The sequence below is a fragment of the Phalacrocorax carbo genome, chromosome 1 (assembly GCF_963921805.1).
Source record: "Phalacrocorax carbo chromosome 1, bPhaCar2.1, whole genome shotgun sequence".
NCBI lineage: Eukaryota > Metazoa > Chordata > Aves > Suliformes > Phalacrocoracidae > Phalacrocorax > Phalacrocorax carbo.
In genome coordinates this window covers 87,083,738-87,109,101 of record NC_087513.1, presented here as the reverse complement: position 1 = coordinate 87,109,101, position 25,364 = coordinate 87,083,738, and the positions used below count along the sequence as shown (strand labels likewise).

General features: G+C 39.4%; 1 protein-coding gene across 3 annotated transcripts in view; it reads right to left on the bottom strand.

The window, feature by feature from the left end:
• Window positions 1-781: 781 nt before the first annotated feature.
• WARS2 (tryptophanyl tRNA synthetase 2, mitochondrial) overlaps window positions 782-25,364 on the bottom strand; it is a 45,178-nt gene continuing 20,595 nt past the window's right edge. For 2 of the 3 annotated variants that reach the window (XM_064465171.1, XM_064465179.1), the window contains 6 exons: window positions 22,925-23,182; window positions 22,471-22,524; window positions 8,023-8,103; window positions 6,216-6,301; window positions 3,436-3,554; window positions 782-1,380 (listed from right to left, as the gene is read on the bottom strand). In XM_064465171.1, coding sequence (XP_064321241.1) covers window positions 932-1,380; window positions 3,436-3,554; window positions 6,216-6,301; window positions 8,023-8,103; window positions 22,471-22,524; window positions 22,925-23,182 — 1,047 coding nt within the window. In that variant the 3' untranslated portion in view covers window positions 782-931. The remainder of the gene's footprint in view (window positions 1,381-3,435; window positions 3,555-6,215; window positions 6,302-8,022; window positions 8,104-22,470; window positions 22,525-22,924; window positions 23,183-25,364) is intronic. The other variant, XM_064465189.1, reaches the window with a different exon arrangement.

Below are 25,364 nucleotides of genomic sequence, written 5' to 3'. Positions count from 1 at the left end.
CTGTCTCTGACATCACCACAAATTTCTAAACAAGTAATTCTGTAAATTTTACTTGAAGTTCTCTGATTTCTTAATCTAAGATTTCTTTCACACAGGATTACATCTTTTCCTCTGCACCTTTTCTAAAGGAATCCTAGACTTGATGCTGAACTGAAAATCCTGGACCTCCCTGCTAAGCCAAACAGCAGATAGGAGTAGCTGAAGCCCATGTCATTTCTCACTGAAGTACCTTAGACCTGACTGACAGGATGGCACAGGTGGCAGAAGTGAAATTCAAGTCAGCTCTCTGGATTATTTGGAGTGACCATCATAGAGGCACATTAGTCACAGTGAGTTTTAGAGTATGGATATCCATATCCATAAGACTCTTTGACTCACTTCACACAAACTAGGTGCAGATACAACATTACGCTGAGTTTGAAGACGCAATGGGGAGATAGTAAGTTCTCTCGTCATCACCCTGAGCATTTTGATTTGTAAGCCTGTGCTTTTATTCTGGTTATCCAGGAACACATTCAAGCACATCTCAAAGCTGAGTAACCTCCAATGGGATGAGTTGTCCATCTGTAACAAGATCACATGCACAGCTAAGGATGGTCTTGAGAAAATGATGAATCTTTCTAATCACCTCACCTATACCTCAGCTTCTTGTAGCAATCAATGGAAAAACCCCAAGCCCCATCTGGGCAACCTTATATTCTGCTTTTGTGGGATTACTTCGTGCCCACCCTCTTTGACTATCCAGACAAGCTCAATGATGGTCCCACTGGAAAAACCTGGCTTCATGCATATTTTTTATTACAAACACCTTCAATGTTCTACTTGGATTTTCAAGGAAAAAAAGTGTTTGTTTTAAACCAAAATGGTTAAGAAGATACAAATAACAACATGTCTGTCCCAGGAAACAAAAGTCCTTGCAACTTGGCAGTTTCTACTGAAATCCCACCAGTCGTCTTACTTCTTGATAGATGGGGGCAGCCAGTTCTTTGGCTTTCTCTGCTCCATCCTCTAAAACCTTTATCAGATAGGATGTGTCTTCCTGGAGTTTCTTGATTTCATTCCTGATAGGTGCAAATTTTTGAATAACTGACTCTGCTACTACAATTTTGTAGTGAGCAGTGTCAAGACCAGCTGATTGGTGCAGCACTTCTTTGATGCTAAGCCCTGTTACTGCAGCATGAATAGACACCAGATTGGAGACACCAGGGCGACTGGCTGGGTCGTAGGTCACCTCAGAGGTAAAGTCAGTCACAGCTTTGCGGAATTTCAGCACTATTTCGTCAGGGCTGTCCGCTATGTTAACAGTAGCTAACTTCTGTGGGTCTGACTTGGACATCTTCACTGTTGGATCTCTTAGGGATTTTATTTTCTTTGTTGTACCTTAAAAAATAAAAAAGGAATAATTATGAATGCACACAGACAACAGTTGCTTATGAAAATTGCTAAGAACACTTTGTAGCAGCATGACAAAGTTCTGTTTATTCTTGCTTAAAAATGAGTTGTGACCACAATCACGTATGCTCCTATGCCCTCCCTGTCTTTCTAAACCACTTTTCTCCTCCCATGAACTAAATTAAAATCTTGTCCATTTGTCCCCTCCTCACTAAGCAGAAACTTCTGCTAGGAGACTTCCTTATGTTTTCTCTAGCTATATGCTGATCTTCCCCAAAAACTCTCTCCTCCCTTGTATTCCTGGCACTGGGGACAAGTTACCTAGAGAGCATGACTGCACATTACTGAAAGGTTTTAGAACAGTGGACAAACAGGTTAAATCCACTGGTAAAAAAGTATCCCAGAACAGTTAATCTCCTTACTTTAGGAAAATTTTCCACCCAAAATCTCTTCGTAATTCTCCCAAATATCAATAAAAACAGTTACTAAAAGTTCCCTAACTGAACACTAGCCAGCTCCGTTAGAGGGAAAGCACTGTTCAGATAAGAGAGGTGTGGGTATTGTACAAACTACTCAGACATATGTGTGCAAATGAAATAGAATAGTAGCATTAGGGGAATATTGCAAAGTACTTTCTTTAACAGCATAAACCCAAACAGTTTCAGTCTTTCACCAAGAAATATCATTCATGGAGTACAAAGTACCACTGATCTAAAAAATACTCACACCAAATTGTATTTAGGCACCTAATACAGCCAACTAAATTACCCACATACTCGTCATAAATGGCCTATTTACTCAGTGAAAGGGTAAGTGTTCTTCCAGGGTAAAATTCAGACTGCCCCAGAAAGTGCTTGTTCTGAATCACCTTGGTCCATCTCTTTTCTGCACATTTGAAGGAGTCCAGGTAATCTAACTGCTTACAGCTAGTGAGTCTGAATAGGTCCCTAACTCCTCCAAGAATCTAGGAAATTTCACTGGTTTGTATATACTTGTGCACTTATGAAGGTATGCTTTTCATGAGGAACGTTTAAATGTTGGTTTTTTTTCTTTCCTCTTCAAATTGAGCTTTTTACTTCCTAGGAAACAGTCTTTCCTGCATCATAGGCTACACTCAGCTCCTTATAACAGTGCTTAGAATTTAATTGTTCATTAGAAACTGCAGAGCTTGCAATACCTAGTATTCTCTAAGCTCCACTCTGGATCTAACACCATTTTGTCACTGAGGCTTGAAAACTGAGAAAGGTTTATTACTGCCTGTCTTTTCTAAGGTGAGAGCTCCTTGCCCTTTTAGGGGCGAAGGTCTCTGCTGTGCATTCCTCTACATTACTTACAACAAAGATGCAATACTTCTTCCTTGCCCAATTCTTCACGTTTCTTAACAAACATGCCATTTGCGCCATCTGATTCCTCCTCACCCCCCGGCCTATGACCTTATAGCTCAAAAATGGCTGAGAAGATTTCCCTTATAAGTCTCCCTGAGCTGAAGATCAAAAATAGAAAGTCTAAGCTCTGTAAGAGACTCTTACTGAAATACGCAAGTATATATTAAACATATTTAAAAGATTTTTGAGCATTGTAGCAATAAACCTACAAGCTGTTTAGCATGCTTAATGTAAATATCTACCACTTGGACACTGAAGAATTCTGCTTGCTAGAGGTCTCTCTTTTTGTTCCTTACACGTCTCCTGAACTAGCAACATGGAGCAGAGACTCTACTCTTATAAGGTTCAATACCTGAAGAGGAAGGCTTACTGGCTGTAGCAGAGTGCATCTGGCCCCTAGGACTAGAATACCAGACGTCGCATACATTCCTCTACCGGGGATTTGGAAAGCCTTATGTCTATCTTGGGAGTTGAATTTCACAGCCTCTAGTCTCTTTTTGTCAGTTTTTAATTTTCCACTCCCTTAGCATCAGTTTGTTCCCTTTTCTTGGTCCCCGAAACTACTTCCACAATATTTAAATCCATCTTCAACCTTGAAGTGCGGTTAAGGGGGAAGAAAAAAAACAACAAACAAACAACCAAACCAAGACCAGCTCACTTAAAATGGCTTTGGGCACAGGAAAGAATTCTCCATATTTCTTGTTGAAATGTTGTGCTATATCTTGGGCTAGTTCCAGGTGCAGGACTTGATCTTCTCCAACGGGAACATGTGTCGACCTTTTAATAGAAGACAGATACAGGAAACTCAGCAAAGCTCTCCGGTTCTGCTGAAATGTTACTGAAAACTGTCACAGCTTCTGCCATGATTGAGGGCCAGGTTGAGCCAAACACTCAGTCCCAGTTAGATATAGCTGCTGTGGGAGCAAGACCCCAAACTGACTGTATCCCAGGATGAGTCTGCTTTTTGTGCTGAACTGAAGCACATCTCCAAGGGCAAAAATAGCCCTTTGTGAAAACATACACAGTGAAGATACCAATAAAAGCAAATCATTTAACTCAGCACTAGGAAAGGTGTTTGTAGAATCTCCTGCTGTCTCTTTAGAGATCAAAGAGCACGTGTTATAGTGTACGAACAAAGTAAGAAAAGATCTGCAAGGCATAAAGCACAAGCACCTTGCCTTGTCAAGTCTCAGGAAACCATCACTGTTGTGGAGAAGTTAGTACTGTGGATTTATCAAGGGAAGGAAAGAAGAGATTTGTTCTTCCTCATAGGTCATCATTATATAAATATCATGCGGGTGAGCCTGTGCCTCTACTGCCACAAGTGTTATCATTCATAGATTAGAACTGTTAGGATCAAAGGATCATTTGATCTTCTGTATTGAATTCAATAGCTTGAATGCAGTTCTGGAGGAAAACACAGTCTGCACAAGAGGACACGAGGAGGTAAAGAATCCATTACTTCCCCTGGTGATTCTTTCCCACAGTTAATCATACTTGCTAAAAATGTATGATTCTTTTAGATGAGGCAGACTTGAAGTCTTGCCAGCTTCTGATTACTCTCCCCTCCACCAGCAGTTTTTTTTTCTAAGGCTTATGGGGTATTCAGCTCTGAATCCTGGATATGTTCCAGCATAAGAAAGTTCACTATGCATCTTTTAAGTTCCCAGAAAATTTCAGTTCAACACGGTACTCCTTCCTTCCGATTCTGAATTACTGGGCTGACATCCAGGAATCAATCTGTCCACCTTTATTCCCCACCAGTTAGCAAGGCAACCTAAAAACAGTTACAGTAGCCAATAGGATACCACAGTGGCCTAGAACTAACAGAAAGAAAATCAGTTACCATAATCAATATACTTTAAAAGCCGGTCAAAAGAAATGTTTCCATATGCCAAAATGGTTCCATATTCACAAAGCTTGCCACTAAACAGAAAACATATTGTCTTTATAAATGCCTCTGCATGATTCTTTGCCTTTTTCCTTGCTGGTTTCTTTATATTTCTGTCCTGGTGCTATTTTTATTCCTTTCTGTCATATATTTACCTTCTGTCCATTTTCCTGTCTCTTTGATCCTTGGTTTATCTGAATTAGTACTGTTTCTCTCCCTCCTCCAGCTCTTAATTCTTCTTCACGACTGCCGTTTCCTTTCTGTGGTCCCATTTCTCCCTGCTTCTTGTTCCCAATATTATGTTTTTACATTAAAACATTTCTTATTAAAAGATACAATGTCAAATTTCTTCAAAGAGATATTGTTTCCCTTTCACTTCCTTGTTTTGTGCTCTGTCTGGACAGCCTGCAGTTAATACACATTGTAGATAACAAACCACTTCCAAGGCTCACTAAGGAATGATTAATCACGTGATCTTATTATAAATGGAAAAGACATACATGGTTGAGCTCAACCAAACCAAGGTGATTTCTGATAAAGTTGTCTAATTTTCACCCTTAAACACTGCTTGACAATCAAATGGGACTCACTGCTTAGAAGATTATTTTAATGTTCAAATTCATTCTGACTTTTGCTTCCCATTATTTTTAGTTAAAATTCAAGAGAATTAGAAATATCATCTAATATCTTCTAACATTACTGTTTTCCCTTGCTACTGATCACTTCGGATTAAATTTCTCTAGATAGATTTTTCTGTGTTAACAACTTGCCAGTCTTGGTTACTCTATCCTCCTAAGTCCCTGCCCTTATAGTTCTATATTACTTCTCTGTCCCAATAAACATTCACAGCTTCACTTCAGAACAATTCCACAAAGTACATGCTCTCAGAACATAAAAATAATCAATACATAGTGTGTTATCTCTGATACTTATTGAGACAGTTTAAAACGTATTTTGAAATACAACCAGTCATGGCAATGCACTACAAGTTCTATCAGCTAGGCTACTAACTTTGGCATGCAGAGTCTCTAGTCCCTCATTAGAGTGTATTTCCACTGCAGCACATCGTAGACCACAGAGGAAATGGAACCAGCCCAGGTACCACAAGGTGCAGTAAATTACTCACTTTTTCATCAGTATCAACAGGCCTACACAGAATCCCACACTAATACGGGTACAGTATATACAGCCAGCTTAAGTATCTCTACAGTACACTGCATGAAATAAAGCATAACTACTTAAAATATATGTATATCTATGTGTGTGACCATGTAATACGTAAAATTAAACATTATATGTGTTAAAATTCCCTAAGAACTGTTCTGAAGTGATCAGCTTTTTCTATTTACAGCCCTGCCTGTTGCTTTCAAACGAGGTTAGATTTCAACCAGCCACTTGAGAGGTAAAAAAGCTGTCATCCATTTCCAATCTTCTGATCTAATCACACCCAGCTCCCCCACTTAATAAGTTAGCATGTTGACCTGATGAACATTCATTCTAATGCAGCTGAACAGACATTGCCCATAGGCTCACATTCTGCCTCTTACTTGTACAGCAAAATATCTGCTGCCTGAAGCACAGGATAAGTCAACAAACCAACAGTTCCTTCATTATTCTGGCAGGCACGCTTCATCTGTTTGCAAAAGAAAAACAGAGAGAAATCACCTTTTTGGGTAACAGTATCAAAGTCTGCGATTTTAATTAATTAGAATTCCAACCAATTTGAGTAACTTATTGTGTAACTCTAGAGGAAAGTGTGCCATGTAAAATCCACTCCTTGTGAATTCACACATCCCATTTTATGTCGTATATTTATGAATTTCCCTATATTATTCTGATATTGTAGGAAGGAGAAAACAGGCTTGTGTTTTCTTTCTGTTTGTGATCTTACTAATGAAAATGGTTACAAATACAAAACAATCAAGCTGGGTTATTACACTTATTATTGATAACCCCTACTTTTAAAATAGAATTTTCAGCAGTAAATTTTGGAAACACTTTATAATTCACAGAAAAGAGGTCAAGACATAGTGATCATACACAGTCACCTGGAGAGTCAGTGACTGCTGTGAGGAGAACTGAGAACTACAGAGGCAGAATCCAGGGTTCTCTCTATTAGTTCATGCTACTCCCAACAATCCAACCACTGCCCTAAAGTCCTTTACTGCTCTGTGATATGGATCATTTAAACCAAGATAGTCAGGCTACAGATACTTGTTCTGTTCTAGTGATGGCATATCTATTTTTTGCTTTTAACAACAGTTAAGTAACAAAACCCTTGCGATCGTAATTATATTATTAAGACTATTCAGTTGTCTTTAAGTTTTTCTCACCCTCTCATACAAATCCTGTCTTCTGTCTACATCTCTTAAGTGCCTAGGGTTCAGGGGACCTAATTTGCAAAGCCTAGCACCTGTAACACCTATCTGCAGATCTGGAAAGTCAATCCAGTCGAAGTTGGATTTAAGAGCTTAACTTTAGAACCTCAGGTTTGAAAAGGTTGGCTTTAATCTATACCATGCATTAACGCTGGTTGCTGTATTTAAGTTTTACTGTTTTTATTTAATTAAGAAGAAAAACAGGAAAAAAGAAAACATCTGGAGGTATTTAAGACTGCTCTGAACTCTACAAGCCAAACTGCTCTTAAGATTTATTTTTTTTTTCCTTTTTTTGATACTTCCCTCTCCTGCTTTTTGGTTTTTCTGCTTACTAAATGCCATAATACAATACAAGGAAATTAAATGCAAGAATTCAGCTGATGCAGAAATGTTGATGCAGTACCAAGATTAAGAAAATGAACGCTTGAAACTTGTAAAAGCAGGCATTTAACCTGCATTAGCTTTATCACTCAGCACATTTTTAATACTTATAGTGTCTACACTCCTCTTCCAATATATGCTTCTTTTGCACCCTCTTCCATAAAATCTACAGAACAGCCACTCTTCACAGTGGAAAAATAAAAGCTTTTTATGGAGCTCCTTAATCAGCAAGGCTCAAGGTTTCCACTGCAATATCTTGTAGTTGTTTTGCATTATTAAATAAGCATTGAAATAACTCCAAGCATTCTAGCAAAATCAGTTTAACAACACTAAATAGCCCTCCTATTTAGTACGGTTTCTACAAGTTTCTGGCAAAAATACTATCCTGTAGCTTCCAGCAGAAAAACATTCACTGAAAGCAACAGACCTGGAAAGACATATTTTCCTCCTTCCACCATAGGACTAGCGAATTACTTAAGCCTAAAGCAAGGACAGCCAAGGTACAGTTGGTAGTTCACTGATAACAAGTATTTCAAGCACAGCAGTTCTACTGAATTCCCATACATTTCCTTTCGATTTATGAAACTGTCCATACCTTCCACTGGGGCAAGCGTAGCAGACGTGGCACGTTAGTCAAGCACCCAAGAATCCAGGCAAGTTCTGCATGCTCAGGAACCTGGAAGTACAAAGTCAGAATCTATTTTAATCTTCTGCATTTATAAGCATATTTTCTCAATATCAGTTCAGATAAATAGTATCGCAGATCAGAAAACTATTTTTGTCTGATAATTTTTCAATAAGGTCAAGTGACAAGCTAATGGAAAGTTTTGGACACTGCATGGATTGAATGCACTAAACTCAAGCAGCATAACAAGGCTCTTGATCCTATCCACTCGTATTACAAACAAGAAAGAAAATGCTTTAGCAATAACAGAGTTCAATGCACACATAAACTAACGAACTGCTGTCCATTGTGCCACAGCTTCCCCACATAATACATTAATAGTTACAAAACCTCTTTGCCTTTCCCATTTCAGTGCCGCTAAGTTTCCCAAGCTTCATTTCTTCTGCATCAGAGCCCAGAATGCACTAATTTCCCTTAATTGTCCTCACCAGCCTCACCTGAACCCTCCATCCCCACTCTCTGCCCATGGCCCCAGGAGGCCCATTTCAGCTCAGGCCAGACTGCTCATAGTCCTTGCCTGAGCTACATCACACTGTAGCACATCCAGCAGTGTAATAACTGCAGGTCCTTCATAGAAGTCTGAGCTAATAGCCACAGAACAAGAACAGCAAGGCCAGGCAGGAACAGTTACCTCCCTGACCAGGACAATGTTCCGCAGTATTTAATCAGGGCAGGGGTGGTGACAGTGACAGTCTGGTGATCACCAGACATAGCAAAGTAATCAGTCACATCAGAAGACAATCCAGGAAGACCAGTGAGAAAATCAGGGCAGCAAGGACAGGGTTGAGCACAAGTACACTGTGACATAGCTCAGGTGAAGACTGGGGGCCTGGGCCTGAGCTTAAGTAGAGCTCCTGGGCCACTGGGTAGAAGGTGCATGGGTGGAAGGTCCAGGTGATGCTTGTCAGGGCTTTGGATGCACCAACAGGCCTTAATGACCCTGGCCTGTCTGCAAAACAGGGATAACAGCAGAAGTCAAACTACAGTACAGCTTGAATTGTGACTTAATTTGTCCCTCAGTTATGCAATCCTATCAAAACTAATAGTGATCCGCAGGTGAAAGAGAAGGATCAGGCCTCCATATGCCCTTCGCTACAAGGGTGGTTTAAAAAGATGAGAGAGGAAAGAAGATCCCATTTAAGGTCATAAACCAAACTCTTCATTTAACGTTCTGGAGAGAGTGCGTTGATAGTGAAATTTTAATAGTTTCAGAAAGACATCAGACAGAACGATTGGCCCCCTCCTCCTAAGAGGAAGACTTTCTACAGGCAGAGACATGAAATGTGCTGTGCAACAACCTCTGTTGGATGAATCCATGTTTAGCTTCTTTATATACACTCTTCAGCTTTTGCATTTCAAATATTCATTTTAGGATTAGTAGAAGAGGCAAGCATTGCTGACGCATATGCTGTTCTTTAATTTCTTTCCTGTCATTTTGTCTGTTGCTAATTAGCTATATATACAATACTAATCAAAAGAAAAAGGTGATCTATGTTCTGCTCCTTTGCTTACATGTTTGATTCACTCTTTGCAATATTTGCAGGTTGGGAAGCTTAAGAGTGTGCTAACCATCTCAAAAATGTTCAAAGCTTTGTGCTTGCAATATGATACAACAACCCAGATGTAAGGCAGTAAAAAATGTTTGTTAACAAGTAAGAATTACTAGCATTGTTAATGGCAATTTCTTTGTTGTCACATTTTAAATGTAGCCATTCCCTAGCTAATAGACATTAGACTATTTTGACTGTCAATATTGTATAGAGGTATCTGACCTCAGGACAACAGCTCAGCAGTTACAGATATGAAATACTACAGGTTGATTTTCTTTCCCATCTTTCTGCCTTTCCCACAGTTTTTTTTCCTTTTAATTTCCTCATGCTTATTTGACCTGCAATCTTCTGTACACAAGACAAAATGCAGCAAGATGTACCAAATGCACCTTCTGCAAGATACAAAGGGTAAACTGAACTTTATAGAAAATACTACACTCAAGATCCCTGCTTCATTTAGAAGGAATCACCATCTGGTTCAAAGTGGTTTCTCATTCCTTTCTTCTAGTCACGGATAGAGAGGAGATGGTGCTCTGTTGCACTTGTGTTGACAAGGTCTCCCTTTAAAAGCTATGCAGTCATTGATCCAGCTCTGTCAGACATTGCTTCCACAGCCAAGACTGCACGTGTGTTTCATTGCATTAGCGGCTTTGACATTACATCAGTTACCAAAACACAAAGTGATCTAAACAGCATTTGTTGAGTTGAATCTGCAGTTCTGGGTCCTAGCAAGTTTAAGTCACTTCTAATCCTCAAACACACACAGTCCTTTCCTAAGTAAGGCTAGAGTGCTGAATACTGTGAAGAAAAAGCCTGATAAAAGGGGGAGAAAATATAAAAAAGTTCACAGAAGGGGAGAGATTTCAGTTGGAAAAAATTTTAGTAGAGGAGCCTAATGAGTTAACATTCATCACCCAAACTGTAATAACTGACTGTATGTTTGTCTGTGAATCAGGACATACTAGGCTTAAACCACAAATCATTTGTCAGACTAAATCATGGTTTAAGCTACTGTGTTTTACTTGGCAAGAGGGGCAGGTAATTGATGCATTTGGTCGGTTACTGTGCATCAGCTCAAATGTGGTTACTTATTAAGCTACAGTACTCCATCACTTTGATTGGGTAACTTTGGATACAAAGAAACTGGAAGAAGTGAAGATGTATATGACACCAGTAAAATAAAGGCCCAGTCTACTCTTCCTTTCTGGCACAGAGCGATACCAATGAATCACGATTAGGAGAAGCCACTCTCTCAGGCAAACTCAGTCAGCCTCTTGCCCCAAGTCCATTTAAAATTCTGAGCAAACATCTTCATTAAACAACCAAAATGTAAGAATGTAAGAAATAATACTGTACTGGATCACAACAGAGGTAGCTGTAGCCTAGCACTCTGTTTCTACAAGTAGCAACAAGAAATGGAATTTAGGGCAAGCACGTGAGCCTATTGCTTCCTACAGTACCTTCCCCTTATAATTCTCCAGCATCCATAATTGTTGTAATAGGGAATATCAGAAGGTATTATCCATGGCCCAGTCCTGTTAGTATCCGTCTTCCCCATGAATGTGTCTAATCCCTTTCTGAACCTGCTGATACTGCCCGCTTCATGACCACACGCAGCAACAAGCTCCAGAGGTTCATACCTCATGTGTGAAGAATTACTTTCATTTATGCACCAAACTCTTTGTTTACTAGTTTTGAATACTACCTGTTTCTTGTATTGTGCAATTTGGGGAACAATTCCACATTCAGTTTTGTCAACTTTGATTTCATCTACACCTCAGCCTTCTCCTCTTTGAACTGAAGCACCCCAGACTCCTAAATTTTTCCTTTTAAGGTAGCTACTCTCTCCACTGTAGCATTAATTGCTCTTCTTTCCATAATCTTTAATTCAATACTTCCTCTTGAGATGCAGACACTAGAGCTTTACCCAGCATTCAAAATATGGGCACACTAAAGTTTTGTGACAAAAACACCACCTCTTCCTTGTTCTCCATACCCTTCTTGGTGATATGGAAAAGATGACATATTGTTGGCTTTTTTGAAAATTCATAGAATCACAGAATCATAGAATCATTAAGGTTGGAAAAGACCCTTAAGATCATCGAGTCCAACTGCTAACCTATCACTGCCAAGCCCACCACTAAACCATATCCTCAAGCACCACATCAACCTTTCTTTTAAATACCTCCAGGGATAGAGACTCCACCACCTCCCTGGGCACGTTCCAATGCTTGACAACCCTTTCAGTAAAGATGTTTTTCCTAATATCCAACCTAAACTTCCCCTGGCGCAGCTTGAGGCCATTTCCTCTCGTCCTATCACTTGTTACTAGGGAGAAGAGACCAACCCCTGCCTCGCTACAACCTCCTTTCAGGTAGTTGTAGAGAGCGACAAGGTCTCCCCTCAGCCTCCTCTTCTCCAGGCTAAACAACCCCAATTCCCTCAGCCGCTCCTCATAAGACTTGTGCTCTAGACCCTTCACCAACTATGTTGCCCTCCTCTGGACACGCTCCAGCACCTCGATGTCCTTCTTGTAGTGAGGGGCCCAAAACTGAACACAGTACTCGAGGTGCGGCCTCACCAGTGCCAATTACAGGGGCACTATCACCTCCCTGGTCTTGCTGGCCACACTATTCCTGATACAAGCCAGGATGCTGTTGGCCTTCTTGGCCACCTGGGCACGCTGCTGGCTCATGTTCAGGTGGCTGTCAACCAACACACCCAGGTCCTTTTCCTCCAGGCAGCTCTCCTGCCACTCCTGCCCAAGCCTGTAGCATTGTATGGGGTTGTTGTGACCCAAGTGCAGGACCTGGCACTTAGTCTTGTTGAATCTCATACCATTGGCTCTGGCTTAATGATCCAGCCTATCCAGGTCCCTCTGTAGGGCCTTCCTGCCCTCCAGCAGATCGACACTTCCACCCAGCTTGGTGTCATCTGCAAACTTACTGAGGGTGCATTCAATCCCCTCATCCAGATCATCAATGAAGATATTGAACAGGACCAGCCCCAACACTGAGCCCTGGGGAACACCACTCGTGACCAACACCGCTCGTGACCAACTCATTGCCGAGCCAACAATTTCAGACAACTGCCAATGATGACTCCAAGACTCCAAGACCTTTTTCCCTGCATTGTGACTCAGCTCAATACTATGTAAAGAAGGTTTAGATTACTTTTACCTAGATGCTTTGCTTTACATTTAAAGCTCTTCTACCACTAATTTGCCTATCCATGCTGTTTTACAAGTCCTTTTGGAGTTCCTTTCCTTGGCATAGCATTTGACTATCCAGAACTACTTAACATTGCCCACAAACTTCTGTTCATGACCTTCTTCACATCATGAATGAAGATGTTGACCAAATTGCTCCCAGCATGAATCCCTGAGGGACATGACTACTGACTGTGCCATTCAAAAAACAACAACAAAAAAAGTGATCAGTATACCCTAATTTGCTTTCAACTCTAGCCAGCTGCAAGACTTATATGAACATTTCCTCCAATACGTTTATTTTTTTAAAATAAGAATTGATATAGAACCTTGCCAATGGCTTTTAAAAAAATTCAAATCCATTAAGTTCCTGGGATGCTGTTTATCCACATGATTACTAACACCCTCAAAGAGTGCAGCAGTTTAGTGAAACAGGATATCCCTTTAGAGGAACCATAGCAACTGCTTACTCATGCACTCAACATCCTATTCTTTGTCAAAGACGCTACCATCCCCGGTAAGACAGAAGTCAAAGTTGTTAGTTTGTAGTTTCTGGGGTCCCATTTAGAGCTCTGCTTGTGTACTGCCAACATGACAACAATCTAATATTCCTCTGGCATGGTGACCATTTATGGTGGCAGACTGCACACCCTGGCCACCAGTTCTGCCATTTCACATCTGAGTTTTTTTCAGACTCCCAGCTGAATGCCATCTGGTGTCTAAACTGCCTATCTTTAACTAACAGTTTCTGTAAATTTACAATAGACTGACTTAGCTCTTCTGATCTGCTGCTACAAAATGCATATAGTGGCAACCTCCCCAGTACCTTCAGCAGCAAAGTCTACTACAAAGAACTGAGCCTTGCTCTTGGGGCCTTATCAACGCCTAGTGTCTCCTATACTTTGTGCCCACTGATCCCCTAAATGATCTCCTGTTTTTGATGCAAGACTACTTAGCTATCAGCTTAAGAATCCTCTGCAGGGTTCTCCTCAAATTCTTTTTTAGCCCCCATAATTTTTTTGTTTAAAAAAAGGTGGCTTGTCAATTTTGTCTGCTTTCTTGTTTTCCTAATTTGGGCAAGTCTTCCCTTCTGAAAATCTAATCTTTTCCTGTGATTGCAGCCTAGCTTAGGGAACCATGGGAAGGGATTTGCTGGACCACTGTTTTTTTCATAAGTGGCACCACACATTTAACTGTTGTGGTTGTGTGGGGTTTTTTGTCTTTTTTCTTTTAAATACATTTGGGGTTTTTTTAAAACATGACCTCCAGAACAGTTGTAGCTTTCTTATTTTTTGTTTATTCATTTCTGACAATTGGTCTTAATTTTCACCTAGCTCCCTTTCTTCAAATGCAACATTCACACACTTTATTTGATCTGCTCCTCCAGCTACAATGCTAAACACTGCTAGAATGAGGCTGTTACTACTGAGAGCCCTCCACTAAAACATCCTGGACTAGGTCCTGTGCACCACCCAAAAGCAAATGTAGAATGGCATAATTTCTAACAGATTGTAAAACTAGGAAGTGTAATTTATTGCATCCAAAAATTTTATCTGTATATCTTATCCTGATAAAGGCTATATGTGGATTGAAGTGTAATACCATTGCTCCCTGTACTAAACTTGCAGTTTATCTCATCTCACTTAACATCTCCTGATCACTATCATCATCTTGACCAGTGGGTCAGTAGGACAATCCCAGTAACACATTTTCTCCCCATAGTATTATGAAGAGAGGCAATCCCTCCAGTAAATTCAAAAAATGAAATGAAACAGAGAAAAGACATCTCATCTTTCTATCAGCCTGTTGAATGATTTTCAGTTGCTTCCTATTCTGTTAGGTAGCATTTATCACGCCATCACAAGGAAGACTTTTCTCAAAGATGTATCACTTTCACAAAATTTTCATTAAAAAGAGTACGACTGTCAGAGAGGTCTTCTGCTTGCTCTTTTCTTATTTTTTTTTTTTAAAGGAGTTCACACAAAATCTAATTACGACTTTAGGAAATAAAAGTATATAGAGTTCCAATCAGCTAAGGCTATTCTGTGTATACTTGAATGAGAAAAGAACTTAATTTGGTTTGTATTTTAAAATCTGTCAACTCAAGTACTCTCTGGAGCTATACTGTACTTCACAAATGCCCTACCCTCCCGAAAGAGAACAGATAATAAGCTTAGCTCTTCTCCAGTGAAGACACCAGTTTCTCAGCAGCGCTCTCTCCCCATATACTCCAGTATAAAAATACTACAAAATGCAGAAAAACAAAATTACATCTCCAACAAACAAAACTCACAACCAGTGACAGCTCCTGAACTGTTGTCAAACCAACTTCCAAGGATGTCACAATCATTGGTAACTGTGAAAAACAGCTATCTAATCCATTAAATCCTTCATGTCAACTCCAGCTACTTTTGTGTCCTGAAAGAATATAATAGCCTGTTTTCAATATAAACAGTATTTTCTCAGGAAATATTTCTTGCAGCTTGGCTGAAAATATTTGGAGGACTAACAGTCTTCTATGTCCTCTATTTATTGTTTTCATTACAAAGCCAACTATTTCCCACTTAGCAGTTTTCATGAAAAAAGCTTAACCAGATCCATATAGCGAACCCCTCTTTTTAGACAGCCCAAATCATACCCTTTGCTTTCCTCAGTATATACATCAAGTTTCTCTCTTTTTCCCTGCTCTGTGCTCTCTCCTACTTTAACACGTTTTTTTTTCCTAATCTGTTAAAAGTCTGTAAAAACCATCAACATTTCTCAAAGGGTCAAGATGGTCATCTCTCTGCTATTACCACTGACACATTTCCTCCTTCAGTTTCCATTGCATTAAGCATCCCCCACAACCTGGCTTACTAATCACTAATCAAAGAGTTATTTCCAGAACAAACTACTTATGTTCCTTCCTTGTGGCCCGACAAGCCCGAGTCTGCATAGTCAGATTCCTTTTACTTTATTTTAAGCACACTTACTTAACAGGTGACCACTTCCAAATGGTAACGAGCAGTTATCTAGAAGGCACAAACATCTGTTCCTTCACCCTGCTCCTCCCTCTTTACAGACAAACACCTTCTTAATTGTTCACTTGTGCGACCATTTGACATTATTAAACTCAGATCACGCTGTACACTTGGATCATCTCTGGAGCTTTCTATGCTGAAGTACAACCTCAGGGCTTCTCCCTGCAGATCTATTACTTTGTCCTTGATCCTAGCTATTCCCTACCATGTTATTGCTGCTATTCCCTGGCCACAGCCACAGTTGATGATATATACATGGAAAACCAATAGCTACTTTTAGTCCAAGTAATTCTAGATGACTTCTCATGCTGAGACATACAGCTGGGGAGGACAGCAAGCAACGAGATTCAAGAACAATAACAGAGGGAAAAGCATGGATACTGTGAGCAGATCTGAAAGCAGGCAAATCAGCAATGCCGGAACTCAGCTTTGTGAGCTTTATTATACAAAGTTGTGTGTCAGCAGCTTAAGTGGTGTCCTGCAAAAAGAGATGCAGTGTTTAATTTTCAAGATGGATTTCCTCAAGTTGCACCCTACAGTCCTTCCCTGTAAAGGACTGCAAGTTTGCTGCATATCTGTTAGTTGGAAACAGCTTCCCCCCTCAGCAGTGTAACCTCCTTAAGGGCTACATTTCAAATGGGCAATAAGTTTCAAAGATTTTATTTTGACAGTGTAAAGGGCAAACAAAGAGGTCTGGGGAGGTAATTTGGATAGCTGTGTACTAAAAGAAATCTGAACAGAGGTGGGGAGGTGTACTACATTTCAAAAGAAATGAAACATTTTGTTTAGGATTTTTGTCTCTCCTAGAAGTACCAGTTAGTGCTTTCAAAAAAACTTAAGTGGCCTTTTGGAAGAAAGTGCTGATCACATTTATTTTTCTTGAATAAGAGGTAAGATTTTACGCCTAAGGTTGCAAACAGTATGTTCAAGATACTTGGTAACGCATCTCTATATTATACAGTTAGAGAGAATAATGGAGCCATAAACAAGACAGATTGGACTGCTCTTGAATCAACTGCACTCAGCAACTGAACACCCAGTGAGATACTTTTATGACAGAAAATTTGACATGGAATCTCAAGTTCCTGTTCAAAGAAATAATTCAAGTGTAGGTGGAATATGTTCACGGTTACAAAAGCAATATCTGATTTAAAGAACATTTTAAGCAATATATTGAATTGGGGAGTGGTTATCTAGCTATCATTGGTAAATCTATCATTATTTACAGCTTTCACTATTACATTTGAACAATTTAATAACTTATTCTTGTTTCTATTTGGCTAAAACTTACAGAACTAAGATCTGCCTCTCCTCTCCAAAGAGTTTGACCAAGAATACCCCTACTGGAATCAGATTATACTGGTTATAATCCCAGACAGAGCACAGTAATTTGGCCCAGGCACCATTTTCGCTCCCTTTGTTCATTATGAGATGAACTTATTTTCAGAAACATTCTCCTAGTTTACCCACAACACTGTTTGATTAATTAGCTTGGTGTATCCAGAAGACTGGTGGAGAGAGGAACACGTAACAGCTACATAATAGTATGAAATAAACCAGGTAAATTAAGGAAGAAAGAAAGGAAGAAAACTAAATCCTACTGAACCATGACTTTTCTTCCCACTGAGCTCTAGTTATGTCTAGCCCAGTCCTATGGGTGAGAAAACAGGGATGAGAGAAGCAGAATAATTTTCTAAATTTAATAGTCACATACTTCCTCTCTTATGACAGGAAGTTTTCAATGGACCACTCTAAATTAATGTACTTAAATGAATTTATAAGCTATGATGCAATGGAAGCTTTTAAGCCCCTCTGAAAACTGGACAAGAAATAGCATGAATCCATTCAAACTCTGCCCACAAAACAAAGCAGCTGGATATTTCTGGAAAATAATAGCAGTGAAACAGTTAGTGTGCACATTTAAATTGTTGTGTTTTGGCTTTTGGAGTTAAGGCTAAGACAAATTGGCAAATTCCCACCTCCCAGAGTTACTGCTTCAATTTGCTTGCACACTGCAAGAATACTGCAGCTGATTATACTAAAAAAATAAATCACCCCCATCCAGAAGGCTGAAAACTGCAATTTTCTGCCCAGAAACTGAATGTTACGCTGTCCAGAAACTCACAGGACTCCTAAGAGAAGTGTTAGTGCAGCATATCAACCACTGCCTGCTGAATCATCTCTGATGTAATTTTAGTTTCGCTTGGGACACTGAGCATGTGTCTACTCCAATAGGTAGGTGGACAGGAAGAATAGTCTGAGACCACATACAAGCAACAGCAGTTTCTAAAATTGTTTTGACTGTAAAGCAGATAAGATACAAGATGGCTATGGGTAAGAACTGAAACGTGTATCGTACCCACCAGGAATCTGAGAAAATGGTTTATACCATATAAGCTTACCATGTGTGCAGACTGCTTACTGTCTTCCTTATTCCCCACCCCCCTGCCCCCCAACTTGGAGTCTTTTTTGTTTTCACTAAAACATTCTAAGTTTTATAAAAGATGACTGTTACAGCTTATATCAGTTATGGTACAATTTAAGGAATATATCTGCTCTTTCTTCTAGTATTCTCAGGATACGTTGTATAAGTCATTATTCTGTTACTTCTCTTTTATGCTTGATAGGCATAGGAAGCCACTCAAAGCGTATCTTGACATTATTTTCTCTAAGAGCAAAGACCGTTTCATATATCTTGCAGCTGTGCTCCAAATAAAAATGCGTATTTTTGAAATACGCACTTAATTTTTATTCGTACAGAAATTGTCACTCTTCTATGACTTGTCCTACTTAAGAAAATGTAATTAATCAAGCTGTAATGAAAGAGTTTCTCTCACTGGGAGGCCATTCTGGTGTCCGACATATTCCACAACTGTGTTTGCCTAGATACTCTAATTACATGTCCTTGTTTATAATCCTTCACAGACAATGCAGTTCCAAACACTACCCTAAATATTCATCATCATCCTTGCTTCTACGTATTTTCAAGTTATCATCACGTGCTCTTTGTAGCCACTACTTCCCTAAGTTGGAGTTCAAGTTTGTATATGGTAATATAAGTGTGGGAGATATTTGGTGTACGGAGACCAAATATACAGCCAGCCATTAACTTTCTGTTTATACATATAAAAATGCTATAATTTACAAATGGTAGATTCTGAAGCATACAAACCTAATTTTCATCAAACTAACACCTTCCTTTTATAGATAACTTCGCTTTATACCTGATACATAAGAACAGAGGCCATATACTCTCTGAGCAATACAACAAAAATCAGTCTATGCAAAATTAATCTCGCTTTCATTTCATTTTACTTGCAAGGCAAGGACATCACTGAAATCAGTTCTGGGACTAGTACAAACATGTGTAAATCTAGTGTAAATATGAGAAGTATCTGTTCTTACCACACTTTTTCCCAGCAGTCAATCTGTGATTAATATTGTTCAGCCTTTTGTCTCTTGCTTGCATTGGAAAGAATGATAAAACATGGGAAAACTCTGGAGGCAGATATTTCAGATAGTTCTGGATTAGAGAGATGATCTGCATAAACCCTGCTGTAAATAAAAGCCTACTGACAGTGAAACCCTTACCAAATACACATGCCTTTCAAGAAACAAAGTAATCAATATTTTTTTTTCACATGACAAACATATTGCAGAGAAGCAATACAAGCAGCAGCAGAAAGAAAGAACAGAAGGAGTATGCCAAACAAATAAACAACCAACCACATCCCCCACTACCTCCAGCAATTCTAGACCATTCTTGCTCAAGTAAACCCAGAGGAAATAAGAGGACCACAGGAGCATATACAGTACTGACTGCATGAGCAATTCCCTTAATGGGAAATTACTATTACTAGCAAACTTTTGCAGTGCAAGAATTTCATTCTGCTATATGCTGCTACAGAATCAGGGTGCTACCAGTCATTAGTTGTAGCTGGTTTTGGTGATTAAAACCAAAAGCTCTTATTTCATAATAATTTCATTGCACAATGCTTGTTTAAAAAAAAAATGAACAGACGTGTTAATCAGAAGTCACTGCAGTAGCACTTCTGTGATCTATAGATCTAGTAATTTTCAAGATAGCACTGAAAATACAGCAATAATTGTAGCATGTTAATCTACTGAGAACTCTCTCATTTATCAGTTTGATCTGGTATTGAAAAGAGAAAGCTACTTTGCCCATAACCAAATACCTCAACCAGTTCTCTACTTGCAGCTGGATTTTCATTGCTTTCCTGATGACCTTTGGAAGTACAACATATTTAAGTATACAATCAGTTTTGGTCACTTTGCTTTACACCTCAGCCAAATGTTTGTAAACAAAATTGTGACTTTTTAGACCTCCCTTGGAGACTGCTACAGTGGCTAAAAAGGAGAGGCCAGCTCCTTTTTTGAAAACTGAGCAATTAGCAATCCAAAATCAAGCAACAAAATTCCTTGACTAGCAATAGCTGCAATCCTTCCTACACCTTTGTTTTTAGGAATAATCATCTCAATATTATGACATTCCTATCGTACTATTTCATTATCATACTAAAACAATAATCACATTAGCAAGGTTCCTGTCTCCTTTCCTCACATCAAGAGCTACTTGCAGATACTCCTTTTAATTGCTTCCAGAGAAAATCTGGTCCTGCCAATGCAATTGTAATAGACCATAGTGCATTTCTGGGTATATCTGACCACTACATACAGCTTGAATAGACTTATTTTTGGGAAGTCAACAAACCACTTCAGCCTGAATAGTTACTGAACCAGTCTAGATTCACAAACTGTAATAGTCCTCCTTCTGCTTGCAGTGAGCTTACAAAAGCCCACTGGAATCAGCCACTTCCTGAAAATGGTATTCGTACATGTGTGATAAGTACTAGTAAGAATATGGTTCGAGACATTGGACAATGCCCACAGAAAGCAAATACTTAATGGTTTAGATTGAATAAGAAGAAAAACCACTAGACCTGGACAGATAAGGACATGCAGAAAAATTAAGCTAAAAGGCAGTCTGTTTAACAGAGGCCAGCCTAAACACCGTAACATCACTGTAAGAATCACTTACAGTTCTTCATTTCTTGAGTCTGATACTTTCTCTCTGGGGACTCAAAGACTCAATCTCTGCATTATTATATTCTGAAAGATACAACATGCTTTCTGTGGCTGACTGCAATGTAAGATTCTCACTGATAATCTGCTGGCTTCAAGGGAAGTCTGCGTGTTGGCTTTAGCAAGACATGGAACAGCAGTAGTTTAGCTTTTAGACTTGTAAGAACATCAGATTTGCAACACTGAAACAGATCAAACATCCACCTCTGACAGCAACCAACAGAGAAGAGCCTAAGTACAGAAAAGCATAGATACCCTTCCAACCATGGCTGCAGCACTTCCTGCAGAGGTGACACCTCAGGTATATAACAGTCCTCAATAGATTTTTTCAGATTAATTTGTTGAGTCCTTTTCTGAATTCATACACATTTCAGCACGCGCTGTATCCTGTGCCAAGGAGTCCTGTAACCTAATTGTTGACTTCATGAAACGCAGCACTGTTTTGCTTGTGCTGAATCTACCAGGTGTTAACTTATTTCGATACCTGTCAGTTCATGTTCTTTAGTGGATAAAACAGTTGTTCTCTATCTATTTTCTCTATTTCACTTGCAGTTTTATAAACCTTTACTTTATTGCTCTCTAACCATAACCTCCAAATTATCTCTGTTTTGGGCTGAAGAGTCCTCTCATAGTATCTAGACACTGATCCTGTGTTGTAACTAAGTGAATTGTTCAGTTGCTTGAAAACAAAAAACCCCAAAACTCCAGGCTGGGTTTTACTGCATCACTGGCTTGTAACTCACCTTGAGATTATTCGTTAATGTCAGCCTCAATGTGAATTAAGTCAGAGTAGAGCCAAATTAAAACCCAAGCTGATAACTTATTTAAAATGATAAGCAGATTTGAACAAAGGATAAATTAATTTAAACATAACTCCACTAGAATTCTGAGCTAATCTATTTAGACTGGTTTTTTAGTACAGAGGAAAAGTGAAGCAGGAGGTGTATCTGTCTTCATCATTTCAATATCCACCAGGAATATGGAGCTATGATTGTCCTTTGCAGTTTGACAACCACAGGAAACTCTGCCTGTACAGAACCACGTTCAAAGGAGGACTATAATAGCATGATTTCATCTCTCACTGATAAAAGTCAGACCCTGTGCACATCACCTTCACGGTTCTGTTGCAAGTCGCACATCCATTTAAAGATGTCTTCACAAAAGCAGAAGCTATGACACATCTGCCTCTGTGGGAAATTACAGAAGTTTGCCTGTTCAGAGTCAGTTACAGCAAGTTAATCAGGGAAGAAACTAAGCTGTGTTCCAGGAAAATGCAGCATGCAATAGACGAGGCTGACATATGCCAAGTGGGAAAGTAAGCCCCGTACCTCTTGGGGTAGTCAGGAGAAGCAGCAAATACTTCACATATGAATTATCAGATCAGGTGGAAAAAGGTGAATATGAAAAGATGGGGAAAAATAATCTCAGAGAAGACAGAACTCCCTGGTGATTACAATGGAATGGACACAAAACTTACCATGTCAATCACCTGTTGGAGATATTGTGCAGCTGGCAGATCAAGTGGTAAGTGCTGATACAAAACCACAGAAACATGTTTTATTTGCCTTTATGGTTGCACAGACTATGTTTATACATTTATGAGCTAACAACTTGTGACTACAGTGAGACTTATCGAGCTGAATGAATAATCTCCTAACACTTCTTTTTGGTATATTACTCATAACTCGCACAAGCTCCTAGCTCTGCTTGGGAAATTTAAAATGTACTTATCCCTAAATGAACTTCTCAGTCATTATTTCAGCCACTTCAAAACAGCAGCAAGGGATAAGTCTGAAATCTAACATTGCTAACATTTTCAAGGACTGTTGACACAAAGATGATAAAGGAGTTTAGTAATGCTATGCTCATCCATTAACATATCTGGAAAGCCACTTAATGAGAAGCAAATCTAACATAATAGGAGCACTAACCAGTGACTGTCGGAAGAAGAAACACTTCTTTGGGTCAATACCACAGGCAAGGATGGCAGCAGTGGTGTCCAGTATGTTCTGGCGCAGAACAGCTGGGTCCTTGGGCATGGTGAGAGAGTGCATGTCCATAATGCTATACAGCACTGAGCTGCACTCTTCCTGCAGATTCACCCAGTTCTGAATGGCTCCAAGGTAGTTACCCAGATGAGGCACCCCAGTTGGCTGAATACCAGAGAAAATCCGATCCATGACCATATTCTGTTAAAAAGCATTGGTAAAATTAGTACATGCATTTTTGACAGATTCTTTTATATTTTAAAGTCATTAATAAAGCCTCATTTATGCCTGTCTCTTCTCTCCTCCTATCAGTGTCTTAATGTATAAATTGCCTCAGGACTGACTGAAAATAATTGTAGCAACTCAGTCAAAATACTCTACCTTAAAGCAGAGACTGACAACTAGCATCATTTTAAGCCATCGGACTGCATATGCAAACAAACATAGCTGTAAACAAGATCAGTGAAAACTAGATCTCAGAAACCAAGCGGTAGATTCTTTCAACCTTTTTTGCACCAAAACTGTATGTTTCTTTTTAGTGCATCATCAACTCTGATACAGAAACTGAGGATCAAAGCACAGATAAATTCAAACATTTTTGTTGTAAACATATGCAATATCCAAGTAGATGGCAATCTGAACTCCCATAAACATCGAAGCCTTATTTTTCTAGCTGCAAAGAATATTTTGAGCGGTTCCCGAAAGAAACCTAGTCCTTGATCCAAAGGTCAAAGAATAATGAAGGAGATGATCAAAGTCCTGAAACTACGTATCTTGGCAGCAGTAGAGTTTCTAAAAGGGCTTTGCAAAGAAATACCACTATAACTCAAGATCACACCTGGAATACTGTGGATGCATCAGTACCAGTAAAATGTCAACATCTGAAAAGAGTTCACAGAGAAGCAGCAAAAACTGATTAAGAAGTTGAGGTCGCAAGCAAAGATTAAAAAGCTTAAAACATGTATAGCTTGGCTAAATGACAGTTACCGTCTTGGAAAGTTTGTTATCCTGCATCCCAGCCCTCCATCTGACCATTTTCTCAGAGCCCCAAGCTGTCAGTGTATGATCAATTACCTCCCCAACCTTTCCAAAGAATTCCACCACATTCAGAAAGTAAAGCACCAGTGTTTTATGTTAAATGCTTGTTATGTGCCAAGTTGTGAGAGCATGCAAGACTGCTCAACTTATAAATGAGGGTCCCACCAACCTCAACAGGGAGTCCCAGTCACAAAGCTGCACAACACAAACCCTCAGACTCTGTTGTGCTCCAGGAACATAAAATTCATTATGTCTCTGGCTGCATTATTTTTTTCCTGCTAAATTTTGTAAGCAACATCTATAACAAAGTAGAGAGGATTTATTTACTGATGTAGTCCATCTTAATTTCTGTGACTTTCTTACAAATATATGGGGAAGAAAAAAAAGTCATACAACTTGAAACCATGCAAAATGGCAGCAAAAGTCAAGGCCAAGTACCATTATTTTTAACTATTAAAACAAAGGACTTCAAATTGACTTAATTAATTTTGTCTCAGACTCAAGAAAAACTAACAAGAAAATGTTTCCAAGCGGAATGGGGCACTTTTAAAAATAATTTTTAAAACATGATATATAGTTCAGAATTTCCTTCAAAGTTTGCTGAAAAATTCTCTCTGCTTTCAAAGTAAGCCTGTTTTTCAGGTCAAGACAACTTTCTTATCTGATATTTAAGTGTTTGCACTGACATATAAGAGCAGGTTTGGGCTAGCAGCCATGTTAATTTCTTCTGCTCACATAAATACCAACATATCTAAGTCCAGGTAACCCCCCTCACCCCATCCCAAATATCTGTTTGACTTCTCGTTATATTATTGAGTCAGTTTCTACGTGCTCTGGGAGAACCTCCAGCACAGGAGCTGCAAGGTAGTCACTGCAATGAAAAGCATACCGTTTCCTCCAACAGCATTTCTAACTTCCAGTTCTTGACCACCCATGCCTCTTTTGTCCATTACACAAATATGGAATTATGCTACTCAATTCCTTGTTTGCCATTTGATCCCTTGTTTTCCTAGGAAACTACATCAAAGCATTCATCACCACTTGCAGAAGCCCCCCCACCTCCCACTAAGCTACTACCTGGCCCAAGGACTGCGGCCAACTTTTTGTTAACACCGAGAAGGGCCAGGTGGTCACTTATAGAAGTGAGCATACAGAATCCCAACATACATAAATAAAGTCTTGTAGAAACTCAGGATTCACTAGGTTTCAGAGCTGTGCCTGTTATTAAGGGCACAGAGCAGTTGCTACGCAATGCAACAGGTACTTAGCAGGCATAACATTCGTCCTTTGCTTCCCATGTTCCCTGCTCTTCACCAAGAGAATAAGAGCTCAAGAAGAAAACAAG